This window comes from Aplosporella prunicola (genome assembly GCF_010093885.1).
Source record: "Aplosporella prunicola CBS 121167 unplaced genomic scaffold K452scaffold_5, whole genome shotgun sequence".
Taxonomy (NCBI): Eukaryota; Fungi; Ascomycota; class Dothideomycetes; order Botryosphaeriales; family Aplosporellaceae; genus Aplosporella; species Aplosporella prunicola.
Window position 1 is genome coordinate 961,000 of NW_022983533.1, and position 18,915 is coordinate 979,914.

At 38.1% G+C, this 18,915-nt stretch overlaps 6 protein-coding genes and 2 non-coding genes across 8 annotated transcripts; 5 read left to right on the plus strand and 3 right to left on the minus strand.

Moving 5' to 3' along the window:
- Positions 1 to 51: 51 nt before the first annotated feature.
- K452DRAFT_t40 lies at positions 52 to 164 on the minus strand. The gene has a single exon. It is a non-coding gene; the product is annotated as a tRNA-Arg (tRNA).
- Positions 165 to 888: 724 nt separating this feature from the next.
- K452DRAFT_343793 (glycoside hydrolase family 2 protein) lies at positions 889 to 3,789 on the plus strand (the record flags this gene model as incomplete). Its single annotated transcript, XM_033545412.1, has 3 exons — positions 889 to 1,154; positions 1,219 to 1,534; positions 1,588 to 3,789. The coding sequence occupies 3 exons, from the start codon at positions 889 to 891 to the stop codon at positions 3,787 to 3,789; spliced, it is 2,784 nt and encodes a 927-aa protein (XP_033400903.1).
- A 393-nt stretch (positions 3,790 to 4,182) lies between these two features.
- K452DRAFT_343795 (uncharacterized protein) lies at positions 4,183 to 5,163 on the plus strand. The gene is made up of 2 exons (XM_033545413.1): positions 4,183 to 4,702; positions 4,791 to 5,163. The coding sequence occupies exons 1-2, from the start codon at positions 4,405 to 4,407 to the stop codon at positions 4,850 to 4,852; spliced, it is 360 nt and encodes a 119-aa protein (XP_033400904.1). The 5' UTR covers positions 4,183 to 4,404; the 3' UTR covers positions 4,853 to 5,163.
- K452DRAFT_136125 (uncharacterized protein) lies at positions 4,844 to 5,515 on the plus strand. Its single transcript, XM_033535334.1, has one exon. The coding sequence runs from the start codon at positions 4,959 to 4,961 to the stop codon at positions 5,232 to 5,234; it is 276 nt and encodes a 91-aa protein (XP_033400905.1). The 5' UTR covers positions 4,844 to 4,958; the 3' UTR covers positions 5,235 to 5,515.
- Positions 5,516 to 7,258: 1,743 nt separating this feature from the next.
- Positions 7,259 to 7,337, plus strand: K452DRAFT_t36. The gene has a single exon. It is a non-coding gene; the product is annotated as a tRNA-Ala (tRNA).
- An 875-nt stretch (positions 7,338 to 8,212) lies between these two features.
- K452DRAFT_295728 (uncharacterized protein) lies at positions 8,213 to 9,043 on the minus strand (the record flags this gene model as incomplete). Its single annotated transcript, XM_033541851.1, has 1 exon — positions 8,213 to 9,043. One exon carries the CDS (start codon positions 9,041 to 9,043, stop codon positions 8,213 to 8,215), a length of 831 nt encoding a protein of 276 aa, XP_033400906.1.
- Positions 9,044 to 9,189: 146 nt separating this feature from the next.
- On the plus strand, positions 9,190 to 10,977 carry K452DRAFT_284589 (uncharacterized protein). The gene is made up of 3 exons (XM_033539965.1): positions 9,190 to 9,250; positions 9,304 to 9,607; positions 9,664 to 10,977. The coding sequence occupies exons 1-3, from the start codon at positions 9,227 to 9,229 to the stop codon at positions 10,860 to 10,862; spliced, it is 1,527 nt and encodes a 508-aa protein (XP_033400907.1). The 5' UTR covers positions 9,190 to 9,226; the 3' UTR covers positions 10,863 to 10,977.
- A 6,662-nt stretch (positions 10,978 to 17,639) lies between these two features.
- K452DRAFT_284590 (uncharacterized protein) lies at positions 17,640 to 18,758 on the minus strand. The gene is made up of 2 exons (XM_033539966.1): positions 18,503 to 18,758; positions 17,640 to 18,438 (listed from the first exon to the last, which is right to left on the minus strand). Exons 1-2 carry the CDS (start codon positions 18,731 to 18,733, stop codon positions 17,755 to 17,757), a joined length of 915 nt encoding a protein of 304 aa, XP_033400908.1. The 5' UTR covers positions 18,734 to 18,758; the 3' UTR covers positions 17,640 to 17,754.
- Between the last annotated feature and the right edge of the window lie 157 nt (positions 18,759 to 18,915).

Here is an 18,915-nt window from a genome sequence, read left to right on the forward strand (position 1 = left end):
AAGCAGTCCAATTCCTTCCCACCAACGTTCCGGATGACAAAAGAGATATTCCGACGCGGACGAGACTCGAACTCGCAATCTTTGCCAGATTCCTAGGTGTCTTAAGAGTTTTTTAAACATCTTAAATACCGGAAAGCAATGCCTTGCCATTAGGCCACCGCGCCTTTGTTATTGAAGATAATTTACCCAATTGGGATAAGAATGGATGTTTTTTGTTGCCTACAGCTTATCTGCCCGAACGACCACGATACACCCGCTGGAATGTGGAATTGCAGTGCTGCCATGGCCGGTATCCTTGATTCTGAAGGCATAACCAATGGAAGAAGCCGCATTCGGCGAGAAATGCTAATATATTAATTTGGAGAATAGCAGGTACTTTTAATAGTCGGTCCTCTCTTGTATCGATGTCACAAAACTTTGCTTTTATATCTGAAGACTCATGTCCATTCCGCAGCTGGCATGTAAACTGATTACTCAGCTCGTGCTATAAACATCACGTGCTTTAGTAGAGTCGCTGTCAGGTACATTGCTTGCAGTCGGAAGTCAATATAAAATGCAGCCGTCCGAAGTCCGAAATATCCGAAGGCTCCTGCCGCTTCCCCGCCGCCCGCATAAAAATTAGTGGGGGTTTGTATGTTCATCCAAATGCCCACATCATTCCCCGCATTAACTAACCCTTCTAGCACCCCGCCCCGTTCCGTCTTGCCATTGAGCAATCGCGTCATAATATCCTGATAATGGCTACGTACCTTGCATTCTTCCTTGTAAGCTACCTGTTCCAGACAAGAATTAAAGCATCTGCGATTTGCGGTCCCCACACACAGCCGCGGTGACTGACTATTTAAGCTTCGCTCCTTCGTCCTGTTAACAGACCGCATGGTCATCACGATGCGCGACTTAAAATTCCTACTTGTGACCTCCGTAGCCTATGTCACGCAACTGGCCTACTCAAATGTTATTGATCTTTCTGATTCCAGGTGGACTTTGTCAAATCCCTCGTTGAACATCTCAGTCGCTGCCCGGTTACCCTCGCAAGCACATCTTGATCTGTATGCCGCTCAAAAGATAGACGATCCCTACTTTGGCCTCAATGATTTCAACCTACGCTGGGTGGCGGAGACCAATTGGACCTATACGTCGACTCCGCTAAGTTTGTAGGTGAACTTGTTTTTATTTAAAAATGAAGGCGTTGTCCCAAGATATGCTGATGTAGTCAAGCAGAAGCTCTGATACTTCGTACACGTACCTCCTGTTCAATGGGCTCGACACGTTTACTACCATCGAGCTATGTGGAGAACATGTGGCCTCGACAAACAACCAGTTTCGCCAACATTTTTTTGAGATTTCACAAATAGTCAAGCGCTGCCCTGGAGAAATAATCCTCAGTATCAATTTTGGGAGTGCTCCCAATATTGCCAATGAGATCGCTGCACAGCCAAATCAAGAAGAATGGCCGTACGGTGTTGAAATACCATTTGAGTATCCCAACCGCCAGTTCATCCGGAAAGAGCAGAGCGATTTTGGCTGGGACTGGGTACGTGATTTTGACCTTTTTGTATGTATCCTAAGTTTGCTAATTTCAGCCAGGGTCCGGCCTTTGCGCCTGCAGGTCCATGGCAGCCTGCCTATGTGATTGAACTTGGAGCCTCCGCCATACACCTACGCAATTCTCTTGTTGATATTTACCGCCTGGGCCAATTGAACAACTTACCACCAAGCCAAGACCAACCCTGGGTTCTCAATGCCAGCGTGGACTTCCTGGGCCAACTTCCGCAGAATGCAGGCCTCGCTTACCAGCTTCTTGACGCCAACAACAGTACAATCACAGCCGGTCATTTGTCGAACGTGACCGTGGGTGACGGTAGTATTACGGGAAACACCATTGTTCCGAGCGAAAAGGTGGATCTATGGTGGCCAAATGGGCTTGGTCCGCAGGCTCTGTACTATCTGACCATAGCTGTTGTCGGGGCTGACGACCACTTGCTCACTTCGACAAACAAGCGAGTGGGATTCAGGACTATTGTCCTCAACGAAGGCGTAATCACCGAGGAACAGCTCTCTCAAGGGATTGCTCCTGGAAACAACTGGCATTTTGAGATCAACGGCCACGAATTTTATGCCAAAGGATCCAATTTCATCCCACCAGATGCTTTCTGGCCCAGAGTAACAGAGGATCGCATCCGTCAGCTATTTGAATCAGCTACGGATGGCAACCAAAACATGCTCCGTGTCTGGTCTTCAGGAGCGTACTTGCCTGATTTTGCTTACGATATTGCCGATGAGATGGGCCTTCTCCTATGGAGCGAGTTTCAATTTGGGGATGCCCTTTACCCAGTCGAACCAGAGTTCCTTGATAATGTCCGAGAAGAAGCCATATACAATACCCGCCGGGTCAACCATCATCCATCCTTGGCGTTTTGGGCAGGCGGAAACGAAATGGAGAATCTGGAGCTTCCAACGGCCAAGAAAGCGGCTCCTGATGAATACCCCCGATATCTGGCTGAGTATGAAACTCTATTCCTTCGTACGCTACTACCGGCCGTCTTTGAAAACAGCAGAAGCATTTCCTACGCTCCGAGTAGTACCAGCAATGGGTATTTAGTGCTAAACTTCAGCCTACCGATACCCATGATTGAAAGATATGACAACAAAACGCCAGGATCGATATACGGAGAAACCGATTACTATAACTACGATTCTTCTGTTGCCTTTGATTACAGCACGTATCCCGTGGGGAGGTTCTCGAATGAGTTCGGATACCACTCCATGCCTTCACTCCAGACATGGAGACAAGCAATCTCGGCTTCCGACTTGCATTTCAACTCGTCTACCATTATGCTACGGAACCATCATTACCCACCTGGTGGCCTAAACACGTCAAACTACTACAACACTTCGCTAGGAATGGGGGAAATGACACTTGCAGCAGAAAGATGGTACCCTGTGCCACACAAAGAAGATCCCATTGCAAATTTCTCCGCTTGGTGTCATACCACCCAGATTTTCCAGGCAGATTTTTACAAGAGCCAGATTATGTTCTACCGCCGTGGAAGCGGAATGCCAGAACGTCAACTCGGATCCCTGTACTGGCAACTGGAAGATATCTGGCAGGCACCAACTTGGGCTGGCATCGAATACGATGGCCGCTGGAAGGTGTTACACTATGTGGCAAGAGACATCTACCAGCCTGTCATCATTTCACCTTTTTTCAATAGCATGACAGAGTCCCTTGAGGTCTACGTGACTTCCGACTTATGGTCAACTGCTACCGGGACGGCCAACTTTACCTGGTACGATTGGTCCGGAAATCGGCTTAACGTCAGCACGGCTCCTTCTGCTTCTCTTACGGTCGGTCCCTTGAATACCACTCTTGTACTTGGTGCCAATACGAATGAAACCTTGTCCGGATACGATCTTGCGAACGTAATCCTCGTTTGTGAGGTCAGTGTGGACGCCCAGTTGCCCAACAGCAATGTTACGCAAACATTGACTCATCAAAACTGGTTCCATCCAACCTCCCTTGCAGAATCCAAGCTAGTAGACCCAAAACTAACGCTTTCTTACTCCAACACCACAAACAAATTTGTGGTCAAAGCAACAACGGGAGTGGCAGTTTGGGCATGGCTGGACCATCCGGCAGATGTAGTTTTGAGCTTTGACGAGAATGCATTCTTGCTGCTCCCCGGCCAGGCCAAAGAGGTGGGATATAAAATAAGAAGCGGCTCTATCAGTGATGAATGGATTGATAAGGTAACTGTACGGAGTTTGTGGAACAACACAGTTCCCTGAAAACTATAGCCAATACCCTTTTCAGACGAGTTATGGGTATCAATCCATACACAACTAGCTTGCCTTGTTTTATACTTTTGAAAGAGGCATCGACCATACAAAAAGTGAATGCACCCAGTCGTTCATGCCACATACACACTCGCTTCATGGACATTAGAAAACACCTTGCTCTGCAAGTCCTCTGTGGGGAGAGTTGCGGCCAACCATTCAACATAAATAGGCCGATCTTTACTATGTTTCTGTCCGTTAAACCTTATAAACAGCCATCAGTATGGTCCATAACAGTTCATTCCTTCATTTATAAACGAACCTCACCGTTCAGCGAAGCTGGTCAGTCAAAGCCCCAATTGTCCAGCCAAGGAGACCCACGAGACGCGCTTTTAATTAGGCTCTGATTGATCGACTTCGCTGAACGGTGAACTCCGTTTATGGGTGAAAGACATTAACATGCGAACGTGAATTCATTACTTACAAAGCTTAAACCAGATGTCCGCGGGACCAATGATGACTTGTATCTCGGAGTTTATCTTGTGGTAAGGAAAGTCCGGGACAGCCCAAAAATTGTCGTTGAGAATAACCTACCTCATCCTGTTCCCGACGAGACTATCTGGAGAAATGTCTAGACTACGCACTCTGATCAAGAATCACGTCCAGAGCTTTTACGACAGTACTAAAACCAGTGACTGTAATTTCGAGTCGAGAGGGCTTTCAAGTATCGTGGATAATCGACAAACAGTGTCCACGCTCGCAGCTGCAATTGCCAACTCCCAATTTCGGGCCGCAGCACTGCGGTGCCTGATCGCCTCGGTCATCTTCTCGAAGATGGCTCTAGAAAGTGGGCCCAACACCACGTTCGTGTCGTCGGAGGTTGCAAACTGCCTTCGAGTGATAATGGGATCAGGAACGAACCAAGGTATATCTCCATGCTCTTTTGGAACACCTTCTGATCGTTCAGCATTGTACCTATAAGCTCGACCAAGTAAACACTAACACACACCTAGTACAGATGGCTTTCATTAGCAAATGGCGCACTATGGCTTCCACAATGTTGCAGCCTACGTAAGGCCGAGGATCAATCACGAAAGACGACCCACGTGCTCCAAACATTGATAAGGCACTCTCAACACTGGACTCTGTACTGGAACCTTTGGCGGAACGAGGTGTTGACAATGCTCAGCGTCGCCGCAACCTTGAGGAGATTCTTAAGCGTGCTGCTAGCTTTGCCTTTTTGCTATTCTCGCAACTCAGCTTTTGGAAGTTCGAATGGAAAAGCATGCATAACCTGGGCCACAATTGTTAGTGGTTCATCCTGCTTTGGTACAAGTTACCAACAAGAGTGGCCAAAACCTGAACCGTCCAAGAGTCCTCGAAGAAATGGAAGAACGTTCAGTGTGACAGAACTTGACGGCAAACAGACGAGCTCCGGCCCCTGTGTTGTCGGTTGAGTCCATAAGCCTTGGCGGAGATCGCACCAGTTTTCATTGTTGCAACCCGGGCACTATTCTCCTATCATTATTCATAGGATCAAAGCAAAACAGCCACCAATATTACAGGGCCAGTTTCCTGCCGCACCTCATATGCAAAGGCGGATAGAAATCTAAAAAAAAAAAAAAAAAGGGAAACACATCCATTTGAAGTTGGGGTCTTTCAGCCTTGTATTACTTTTTGAGCCGGTTGAATCATTGGATCCCATTGTAGACGTTGGTGGCGTTGAGAACTGGTGTAAATGTATACGGTGATTGGCTCGGGTAGTTGCGGTGATGTTCAGCACCACAAGGGTTATTCTGTGACTGTTATAGTCCAGCCACGTAGATTATGGTTACATGCGTGTTGCTACATGCTGCTGCAGGCAGTAGGCCGCATGTGCTGCCCGCAATAGCACTGTTCTGGGCATGAGGCATCCGAGAAGGCAAACACCAGGAGTAAGTATCAGCTACGAATGGCGCAAACAGGGCAAAAGCTCTAGGTGACCTACATTGCCGTGGCCTCGTGATGATGTATGCAAACTTACTCCATTGCCGTTACTTTTGCATAGACACAGCCAGACTGTTTCTGTATCATCCTATTTTGTAAAGAGTTATTTTTGAGCACAAAGACAACCACACTTTCTTAGAGATCTGTCAAAAGATTTTACAGTCCACAATGATGGAATTGGGCCTTATATGTTCTGCGGCGGATACTTCCATCAACGTGGCCATTCGATTAGCAGAGTTTGCACTTAGGCTCAAGGAGAGCTCTGTCGAGGTTCGCGTTTTTGCGTAGTTGATCAAGCATGTCAAAGACGACGTCGACGAAGCGCTCCGACTCCTGCAGAATACTCCTGTCGTCCAGTACCATCTGGATAAACTTCCAGGCCAGAAGACATGGATAACAGGCATAGTCCGGGACACCATTCTTACTTACGTTAAAGGACATCAGGCAATGTTGAAAATATCCGAATCGATGAAGCCAACGGAGGCAAAACTGGATTAGCCCACCGGTTCGAATGGGTTATTTAAAACAAATCGAAAGTTTCAACCAGAGAAACGCAGTTGAGCGGTTGCCGCAGGAGCCTGTTGACTGCAATTCATACATTGCACGGGATTGAGGCGAGCACTGTTGCGATGCGTGGAAGCGAACTTCCCACGTACGAGGCATGTATTCTCGACTCGCGGTCCATCTAGAAGTGGAAAGATGATGGAGACGAGGTTTTGAAAGCACCTTCAATCCGGAGGGAAGAGAGAAAGACAGAAGATGGATCTGAGTCCAGAGTTGGAACGGCGACAAGAAGCAACATAGTTGTTTAGTAAAAGATCACCTTTAAGCATGTGGCTTGATAACTGACCTTAACGTAGGTATTGGAAGGGAAATAGGAAATGCGGACACTATTTCTGACTTCTCTTATCTTTGGAGGCTTATTGACGACCTAGCGACCGATGAAGAGCCACGAAGGACTCTCATGCCGGGCCCGAGGGGCCCATTCTGACCCCTTCCCGACCGGCATTCCAGAACGACAGTCTCCGATGCGAACACGACCGTTGACGAAGACGAAAAGCTCCATCGAATGCGATGAGATATTGAGTGCAAACACAGGCGATGTGAGTCGAATGGATAGGGAGCCTAGCACCAGTAAATCAGACAATACAATGCATGCAGAGATCAGCAACACAGGAATGGCGTAGATGGGCGAGGCTAAGGTTTAATATAGCTGGCCAAGACCCTGAATAAGCCAAGACTGGAGCGATATAGGATCACGGAGCTATCAAATAGTGTGTTAGAATAAAAGATCCTTGCTCGACGTTGGTGTTAGAGTGTAGGCAAATTTAATTTTGATGTGGGGTCGAGTGTGTCGACAGACGGTTTTGACGGTGGGGGTATGTAGGTATAAGTATTTTAAAATTTGATTGTCAATCAATGCTATCTCAAGTAGCCCAGGGCATGTAGTAAGTTATTCCACATCAAAGAATCCTTCAACATAACACTAACAATCAATCAGGCTCAGTGGTAGAGCGCCCGCTTTGCACTATAACGAATGCGGGAGGTCTAGGGTTCGATCCCCTACCTGTCCAAATCTTTTTTTTTCCTGCTGAATATCTTTTTGCTGGTTGCATGTCGACGTGTCTTTTACTTATAGGAGTGAAAGAAAATGAGGGCGGGTAGGTATATGTAGCGGTGTCCAGGAGCGACGGTTCCGGCCACCTTGAAATGCACTCTATAGAAAAAGAAAATTTACTCAAGTCTCTCTGGCTTCTATATTAAACAGCACTATGTGTCTATGTTCACATAATTCATTTGTGAAAGTATAGCCAGCAGACAGTATTGTGAAGTGTTGAAGTCAATATAGGCTCGCAAGAGACTAGATCTACCAAGGAAGAGATCATCACTGACAATTGTAACCGCTAAATTTAAACACGGCGGGCTCAAAGTGGCAGGCCCATCGACGGCACAATCCTTTGTCCTTACATCTCACTCTGTTTGTTTCTCTATACTACAACGTAGAACAAGATCCATCCTGACTAGTTATGGCAGCATCTCTTCTAGAGTGGCCACTGGACTAGTCCAATGAATCTGAGGATGCTAGGTTCTTTCGGTTTTTGAGAACTAGCTATGAGTACTCCAGTTGAATGCTGTGGCTGTATTCTTTGGACTTTAGGAAACAAACGCATCATAAAAAGTGCTGCGGTGCCACAAGGGAGAGGAAAATAGGCACAACACACCGATGAATACATTGCCGCGTGCTTACTCTATGTAAGTGCTCTGGCACTAAGCAAATGAAATTAAATCAAACGCCGGGTGCTTGTCAGCATGCTCGCCATAAGAGTAATAGAAAAGAGCATTTGCCTGACCGTTGCACCTAACCCAAACACCTTTCCAGCCACCCAATTACGCCGGATCCCATTTAAACCAGATTTAGGGCCAGTACCGCAGCAGCTCTACACCTTCATTAAGTCGTTTCAACGCCAATCAGACGGGTAACAATGACATAACCGAACAGCAGCACGGCACCAATAAGGTACTTGTTGCGGCTCACCCAACCTTGGCCGGCATCACGCGCGACCTGACCGCCTTCGACAACGGCGTTCAATCCCCCGCTGCCTACGGGCCGGCGGCGGAGCGCAGCAGCCTCGGGAGCGCAGAGGTGGCCCGTTTGGTCTTCAAGCTGAGCGTGCTGCTGCTGTCCAGTCACCGGATCGACCTTCTGCTCTTTCATCCAGCGCCAGCTTTCCGCGTCTAGCTCAGGCCATTCCTGACGAAACTTTGCTCCGCCATCGCCTTGCTTGACTGCACCAATACCACTGGCTCTTGGGCGAGAGGAGTTGACAGCGTGCGAGCCTCCGCCAGTGGCGTTCCACCACCGTGACCTTGCGGCAAAGATGCGGCGTTCGGCGTCGGAAGCGCGTACGCTCCCGGTGGTCATCTCCTCGCTCGTCATGAAGCTCATCAAGCCAATCAAAATGGTGCTAACCTCCCAAGCCGGGTTGAAGCTCTTGGGGTGGAAGTCGGAGATGCTGAGGCAAAGGCGTGTCGATGGCTGGAAGCGACCGGAAGGTGTGTGCATGCGGATGGCGGGCGGAGCGAAGGGGTAGTCGGGCGGGAACATGAGCGTGCCCCAGTACTGGCCGCCTTCGTACGGGGTTCCGGGCGGGCCGGTGAGGATGTAGTGCCACTCGAGGATGTTGACTTCGGAGGGGTGGGCAACAATGTAAGGCGGGGGGTTCTGCGAGATGGTCTTGTATTCGCGCGTCAAGCGCTTGGTTGCCTGCGGAGTGGCCATGGCGGGTGGGGGAGGAAGAGAAAGAGAGTGAGAGTGTTTTAGGTGGTGAAAGGCGACAGATGGGGGGGGGATTGACTAGTTAGGCAGCTCCAGTGCCAAGAAAAGGCAACATGGAACAATCTCGACGAACCGCGGGACCGCCAACCAGTTCACCCGCGCACACCTCGCAACCTTCCTCTCCCAATGGCGTCGCATGTCGACGACGATGTAGGCTGCTCCCTTCTCCTCAATGTCCCGCCACCATATCTAATTCACCCAAGGTGTTCGAGCGGCTGAAGCAAAAAGCCGACCCGGCAGAGGCGCACAAGCGGCAGCAGCAGCTCAATGAGCGCATCCTCGCGCAGCATGAAAAGGCCCAGGCCAGACAGGCCGAGCTGGTCGCCAGCAACTTCACGCTGCCCGTCACCATCTCGTCCGTCCGCGTACTCCAGGCCAAGCACACCCGCCATGGATTCCTGCAACGCATCTTCGACCCGATGCTGAGCGTCAACCGTGACCGGCCCTACACCCTTGAGGAAGCCCTTTCTGACCTCTCTGGCGCCGTTGGCAAGCTTGAACGATTCGGTCTGCTCGTCACGCGCTACCCATTACTGCAGCTCCGCCATTGACTTCCACCGCAGACATCTTCAAGTCCCCCATTTCCGTCTTCATCGACAAGCCCGACAAGGCCAACCCTTCGACCGCGCCCACTGATATCGATGTCTACCTTCAAGCTCGCGAGCGTTCCCGCTACACTATCAAAACTGGCACCGAAGCCGGTTCCGCCGAAGGCTCCGCGTATGCGAGCGCCGAGCTGCGCAACCTCTTTGGGGGTGCCGAATCACTCCATGCGCATGCTTCGGCAGGCACGCGCACTCGTTCCGCCTACTCTGCCACCTTCGATACGCCAATCCTCAGCAACCCTGGCCTGCGTTGGGAGATTGGCGGCCTGGCAAGTTCCACGCTAAAGTCGTGGGCCAGCCATGAAGAGGTACTAAAGGGTGGTTCGACGAAGCTGAAATGGTTGACGTCCAGTGGTCACCGGCATGAATTGGCATATTCGGGCCTCTGGCGGCAGATCACGGGATTGGCAGCCAACGCGTCGCCTACGGTGCGGGCAGATGCTGGTGACTCGTTTAAATCAAGCGTGTCTCATACGTACACGCTCGACAGGCGTGACATGCCTCTGCTGCCTTCTCGCGGGTACCTGCTGAAGACCCTGGCCGAGATTGCTGGTGCCGGTCCATTGGGCGGCGATGTCAGCTTTGGAAAGCTCGAACTTGAATCGCAAGCTGCGCTGCCCTTCGCACCACTACCTGGTGTTGCTTTCACCACCAGCTTCCGCGCCGGTATGCTTTACCCGCTTGCGCTGGGAGGCGCCAAGGCCCCTAATTCACGTCTCAATGATCGCTTTCAGCTTGGCGGTCCCACTGATGTCCGCGGTTTCCGTCTTGCCGGCCTTGGGCCTCGCGACGGATCCGATGCCATTGGTGGCGATGTATATGCCGCTGGCAGCGCTAGCCTTATGCTCCCATTGCCGCGGATTGGGGCTGATACTCCTCTGCGATTCCAGGCCTTTGTGAACGCTGGCCGGTTATTGGCTTTGAAGGAGCCACGCGAGAAGACAGAAGGCCATGATGCTGCTGATGTTGCTGAGAGCATGAAGGCAACCCTGCAGGAATTGGGCAATGGCCTGCCGAGCTGCGCAGCCGGCGTGGGTCTTGTTTACGCACACCCAGTTGCACGGTTTGAGGTCAACTTCTCCCTGCCGCTCGTGTTGAGGAAGGGTGAACAGGGTCGGAAGGGTGTACATTTTGGCGTTGGCCTTGAATTCATGTAGAAGTAGAATTTGGCAGGGGCAACCGTCCAGAATAGATACATTCTTATACTTATTAGCTGTACTACTATACGAGACCAATAAAACTAAGCAAAGAATCATATAAAGAAATATAACGATCTAAATAAATACTGTAGAGAATCTATCTGTACTTCCTACCCTACTATGCGCCCCGCTACTGTCTACAGTATAAGATAGTAGCAGCTAAGATAGCTAGTCCAATAGCATAAAAATATAGAAGATTACTAGTACTTCATAAATATAAAAATATATTCAAGGTGGTTTTAAGTGGTATATTAGATATAGTACTTTTTAAAAAATCGGCTATTTACTAATATATATATATATATATTTAAATCTTTTCTACGGCTATTTACTAAGATATAAGTTTTTTTTCGTATATTTTCTAAGATATATATACTATTTCTAAAATATATATGTTTTTATATATCTCGCTTATAAATAAATATACGGCTATTTTCTAAGATATATAACTTTTTCGTATAATTTCTGAGATATATATAGTATTTCTAAGAAATGTATATCGAAAAAGTCTCTAAGATATATATATATATATATATATATATATTATATATTTCGCTTATAAATAAATATATTATAGTATATTATAAAAAGCATGCGTCTCTTAGAAAAATAAATTAAAAATATATCTATCTTAAAAATATATTTGAGAAAATATGTATATCTTAGAAATTATATTAGAAAAAATATATATCTTAGAAATTATTTCGAAAAAACTATGTATCTTAGTAATTTAATTTTTTTTTTAAAAAAAATATATTGCTAAAAAAAAGATAAATATACTCTTAAAAAAACGAATATATTCTAAAAAAAAATGTTAAAATATACTCTTAAAAAATCGAATATATTTCTTAAAACATATATATATTCTTAAAAAAGTTAATATATACTCTTAAAAAAACGAATATATTAAAAAAAACCGAAATATACTTTTAATAAATTCTAAATAAATCTCAAATATATTTAATAAAAAAAAAATCGAAGTATACTATTAATAAATTCCAAATATATTCTAAAAACAAACTAAAATATACTTTTAATTTTTTTTAGGAATATATTTTTTTAAGAATATATTCGATTTATTAAGAATATATTTTTTCGATATTTATTTCTAACTCAGATATACAAATATTTTAAATTATTTTCTAAAATATATATAAATTTTTAAATATATTTCTAAGATATATAATTTTAGTAATAAAATACTATATATATGTAGCGTAAAACTCTAAGGTATATATATTTATATATTAGGAATTTTTCGAAACTCTACTATATAAAAATTAGATAAGTCTAATAATTAAAGCTAACTATAAGTTATTATATATTCTAAATAACCTAAACCTATATTATAACTATTATATTTTTATAAGGGTAGAGTAGTAAATTAAATTTAATATAAGTTTATTTAATTCTATTTAATTTTCCTTAGTTTTTTCTAATATAAACTGGACGAATTAGAGCGGGCTTTAAGAGGTATAAAAAAAGTAAAAATTTAAGCTAAATCTAAGTAATAAATTACTCTAATTTAAATTAGTAGGTATTAAATTTCTATATTTTAAGAAAAAATTAATAATTTATATCTTAGAAATATTATATATATCTTAGAAATTAGATAAAAAAAAATAGTATATCTTGGTAAATAGCCGTAATTTTTATCATTAAATATTATATATATAGCTTAAAACTCTAAGATATATAAATATATATATCTTAGAAATAGTATATATATCTTAGAAATAAAATCGAAAAATACATGTATCTAAGAAATTCAATTAGAAAAATATATATTAAATTAGAATTAAAATTTAAAAATAGTATATCTAAGAAAAAAATATATATATATTTCGCTTCTTTTTAAGATTATATTTTTATAGAAAATTTTTTTTAAGAATATATTTTTTAAGAGTATATTTTACTTTTTCTATGTATTTCGCTTTTCTTTAGGAACATGTTTTTTAAGAATATATTTTTTTTTAATAATATTTTTTTCTAAAAGAAAAGCGAAATATATTCTTTAAAAAAAATATTCTTAAAAATTAATTCTAAAAAAATTAATTCTTAAAAACGCGAAATATACTCCTAAAAAATATTCTTAAAAATATTTATCCCTAGAAAAAAAAGCGAAATAAAATCTTAAAAAAAAGTAAAAAAAATATTCTTAAAATATATATATATTCTCAAAAAAAAAAAAGCGTAATATACTCTTTAAAAAAATATTCTTAAAAAAAAATATATTCTTAAAAAAAAATTAACATATGTTCTTAAGAAAAAGAATATATATATTTTTTTTTTAAAAAAAAAAAATCAAAGATAAATATATTTTCTAATTTAATTTCTAAGACATATATATTTCTTAAATATATTTCTAAGATATACGCTTTTTTTTATAAAATTTCTAAGATATACTTAGTATTTCTAAGATATATATATCGAAAAAGTCTCTCTAAGATATATACTCTAATATATTTATTTATAAGCGAAATATATAAAACAGAGTAAATTATAAAAAATATGTGTATGTTAGAAATATATTTAAGAAATACATATATCTTAGAAATATATTCGAATAAACTATTTATCTTAGTAGTATTTTTTTTAAAGAAAAATATAACTATAAATAATAAATATATTCTTTAAAAATCGAGTATGTTCTTAAAAAATTTAAATATATTCTTAAAAAAAGCAAATATAATCCTAATATATATATATATATATTCTTATAAAAATAATCGAAATATACTCTTAATAAATTCTAAAAAAAAATCTAAAATATATTCTAAGAAAAAATCGAAATATACTCTTAATAGGTTCTAATTTTTTTAAATATACTCTTAAAAAAAACTAAATATATTTTAAAAGAAAACCGAAACATATTTTTAAAAAAATAAATAAATAGAATACCTAAACGCCTAAAAGTAGAACTATATAAAATTAATCTCTTCTTCTTCTTCCTACGACTATAACCTAAATATAAGCTAGGAAAGCGTTATAACTTAGGAGTTAGGCTAGTTCTCTATAGTCGAATTTTACGAAGAATTAGGTAAATTCTCTATAGCCGAATTTTAGAGAAACCTTAAAATTCTTCTAAATTTTCTAAAGAATTTAAATTTTCTTTAGCTATTTTAGAAGAACTCGAACTTTATCTTCTTATTCTCCTAAAATTTAATCTTTAAAGATTAATTCTTTACTAATTAAAAGTTTCCTAGCGTTACCTTTTAGCTAGGCGATTATAGCGACTAGCTACTATTTCTTTTTATAGGCGTTTAGTAGGAGGTCGCCCTAGCTTTCTCCTTCTAATACTATTTTTGTTTAGCTACGTATCGTTAGATACTAGCTAATTAAATAGTACTAGAGAAAGAAATCTTTTAGGATAATAAATTACCCTATAGGAATTAATTTTCTAGCTAAAATTAACTAAGTCTTTAGGATCTAGTTCTAAAGTAGTAGCTAGAGCGTAAGTATATCGATAGGGGAGCTTATATTCTATAAAATCTTTATAGGAATATTCCTTTTTAAGAATATTTATAAGAAATTATAATTTTTCTTAAGAAATAAGCCTAATTTACTTTTCCCTATTAGTAATAGAGATAATCTAGTATCGAGACTATTAAATAAATTAGTATATTTTTATTAAAAAAAAAAAGTAAAAATATACCTTTCTTTTTTAAAATATATATCTTAAATAGATAGCTATTTACTACTAGATTACGGTAAATATAGTATAATACTTTTGAATTACTATATTTTATTTCTATAATCTTCCTCGCTAGTTAATATAGAATAAGGCCTATTTTCTTACCTCCTCTATAGTTAAAAACTTAGTTCTAATTAAAAATAGCTCTATAGTCGATTTTTTAAATAAAAAAAAAGAAAGAAAGGTCCTAGTATTTATATTCTAATATTAGGCGCCTATCTAATTAAACTAAATACTAGACGTCTAGTTCTAAGTTTTAGAATTTTAATTATATTTAAACTATAAAATTAATCGCGTATTTTTAAGTTCTAAAATATAGATCCTAATTAAACTAAGTATTTTTATAAATTTTAAATTTTAAGAATTTAGATAATGATAAAACTAAATATTTTTATAAATTCTAAGTTTTAAGAATCTAAACTTAGTTAAATTAGATAACAATGGTATAATTATAATAAATATAAAAATTTTATTTTAGAATATATTTATTTTTCTAAGATTATAATTTTTTTTAAGATTATAATATTTTTTTTAAGAATATTTTTTTAAGAATATATTCGATTCTTTTTAAGAGTATATTCGGTTTTTTAGAGAATATATTTAGTTTTTTTTAAGAGTATATTCGATTTTTCTTTTTAAGAATATATTTAATTTTTTCTAAGAGTGTATTTATTATTTATAGTAATATATATATTTTTTAAAAATAAATACTACTAGGATATATATACTTTTAAATATATCTCTAAGACATATAGTTCTAGTAATAAAAATAGTATGTATATCTAGCGCAAAACTCTAAGATAAATATATTTATATATCTTAGAAATACTATATATATCTTAGAAATTATGCGAAAAAAATATATATCTCAGTAAATAGCCGTTTTTTGAAATAAAATACTACATATATTACGAAAAGTTCTAAGATATATATATCTTAGAAAATACTCGAAAAATATATATCTCTTACTAAATAGCCGATAAATAAATATATTCGTAGAAAAACGAATATATTCTTAAAAAACGAATATACTCTTAAAAAAGATTAAATATATTTATTCTAAAAAAAAAGAAATATACTTATAAAACCGAATATATTCTTTAAAAAATAGCTATTTACTAAGATATATAATTTTTTTCGTATAATTTCTAAGATATATAAATATATTCATCTTAGAGTTTTGCGCTATATATATATACTATTTTTATTACTAGAACTATATATCTTAGAAACATATTTTTAAAAATTATATATCTTAGAAATTAGTTCGAAAAAACGTATATCTTAGAAATATTTTTTAGAAAATTATATATCCTAGAAATGTTATTTTTAGAAAAGATATTCTTAATAAATTAGTATATTCTTTAAAACAAATAGTCTTAAAAATTAAGTATATTCTTAAAAAATAAATATATATATTCCTAAAAAAAAAAAAACTACAAAAAACTAAAAATTAATTTAAAAAAAATCGAATATATTATTAAGAATATACTCTTAAATAAATAAATTCTTAAATAAATATACTCTTAAAAAACGAATATAATCTTAAAATATTAAATATAACTCTAAAAGAAGTAAATATATTCTTAAAAAAATATTTTAAATTTAAAAAAATTATATACATTAGTATTTCGCTATTATTATCTAGTTTAATTAATTTTTAGTTTTTAAAACTTATAACTATACGTAAATACTTAGTTTAATTAGAACCTGTATTCTAGAACTTAAAATTAAAATTCTAAAACTTAAAACTAGATACCTAATATTAGTTTACTTAGCTATTTACTAAGATATATATATTTTTATATATATCTTAGTAAATAGCCGTATTATATATATACTTAAAAAATACTCTAAATATATTATTAGAAAAAGCTAATTATATTTTAGAAAAATACTTAAAAGTATACTTAGCTATAATAGTATATATATACTATTTCTAAAATAAGTATATTTAAAAGTTTTTCTACTAATATTTATTTAGTTTTAGTTATTTATATTTATTATAGTATACTATAGATTCTATATTTTAAAAGTTAAATTATATATATATATATATAGTAAATAGCAATAATTTTTAACTATTTTATTAGTATATATCTAATAATTTACTTTAACTATTATAATTAAATTTACTAGTTAAACTTATAGTTTTATTAAAATACTATATTATAAAAATTAGTATTAATAAAATCTATTTAGTTTATTATTTTATTTTATTTTTACTTTTATTTAAAGAACTTTAATTTAGATTACTTACTTTAATTTTTAACTAAAAATATTATAATATTTACTATCTATAGTAACTACTATATTTATTTTAAAATTACTTTATAGTTATTAGGATATATATATATAAGTATAATCTAGTAGTAAAGCTAGTTAATTTATATAAAAATTAATTTAAAACTATAATATTTTTAATATTCTAGATATATAAACGAGTTTAATTTATTAGTAAATATATTAATTAAAATAAATTTTTATATAGTAGATAAAGTTTTATTAATATTAAAATATATATATATATATATCTACTAAATTACTACCTCTAGAATATCTTACTAATTAGTATACTTACTAATAGATTAAGCTTATTTATATATCTAGAATATTAATTAAAATAGTTTTAATATAACTATATTTAATTTTACTAAGTTAAATTTATTTATAAATATAATTTTATAGAGAATTTTAATAAATACTAGTTATAGTCTTTTAAAAGTTATTTTAATAAATAATTATATTATATTATTTTTTAGTAGAAATATACTACTATAGAGTTTTATTATACTAGGCTCTAATAGTATATATAATTATTTATTATAGCTTTAAAATTTTACTTATTAAATAGCTAGTTAGTGTAATAGTAGTATATATCTCTTTTATTATTAATAAAGTCTATAAGAATAAGATTATAAATTTAAATTCTATTTTAGTTACTTTATTTTTTTTTTATTTTTTTTTTATTTTTTTTTTATTTTTTTATTTTCTTTTTTTTTTTTAAAGTAATAGCTAAGAACCTTTATTATAAGGCTTAACAGACTTATATTTTTATCTATCTTTAAAAAATTAGAGAGAAAGCAATAAAAGGGCTTACTACTAGTATAACTAGCATCTGTACGCATCGTATTGAGCTACCAAACCTATATATAGTTATTCCACGTCGGTGTCCCCAACAAGGTGCTTAAAATCTCCAAGAATAGTATTCCAGCTATCCTGCATCTTCCGCGCCCACTGCTGCACCTTCTCTGCACCTTGCAAGTCTTCCCTCATCCTCTCCGCGTTCGTCGTCCCATTGAGCACCACAACATCCAGTGCCGTGACTAGAGAATACAACGCAACAGCTTTGCTCACGCCTGCAAATTGCGCTAGCATCACGACCGGAGTCGATTGTAAAAGTCCAGGATTTCCCGTCAGGGTCCAAAAGCTTTCGTACACAATGTCCTTTTCCCGGCAGAAACGCCTTAGCGGCACGTCGTACGCTGTGGCTAGATAAAACCGATTTTGCACAACCGAAGGCTTGATTGTCGACCCATTGTAGAGCGCCTTGAGCACTGGCAATGTTACGTTTGAGATACCAAGGTAACGGATGCTGTGGGGGACATATGATTCCAAAACCTTCCATGCCTCCATAGTGGCGCGTGTTGTCTGAAGTGGTGAATGGAGCAGCAAGCAGTCGATGTAGGAGGAATCCATGCTACTGAGATCGTCGGTCGGACGGAGATTATGCAGCGACGACTTGACTGAGGTATGGAGCTGTGTTTCGAGGGGGGCTTCGGCGGAGTACGGCATATTGTTTAGGTCTTGCCCAGCCGGGGACGTAAATTTCGTTTGGACCTTGAAAGTGTCACTAGACCCAGTATACAATTAACAGGAAAGGATCTAGAATCTACGCGCATACGTATAGTTGCTCTCTCTTCATGTTATTTGAAACCAGGCTCTCTCTCATTCCGGTGCCGACAAGGTCTTCGCGGTAGTGTCGAGGTTGGGCAGCTGTATCAATGGCTACAAAACCAGCGGACAAAGCTTGACTGACGAGCTTTGTCGTCGCATCTTTTTTCCAGGCAGTCCCGTATATGAATGGGGAATTGCCAATTGCCTGCCTAACGGCATTGCTGTGTGTTGGAGGCATTGCGGCGAGACGCTAGAAAACCCCGATGATGAGAAGTGGTTGTTGACGTCCAAGCAAAGCGATGTGCGGAGGTCATTGCTCGCGCGCACGAGCCTTGAGGCAGCCCTGGCAGCTACTTTGTAGATCCAGATGCACGGGCAAAGAAAATGCACACTGCCATCCAACAAACAGAATAAACACCA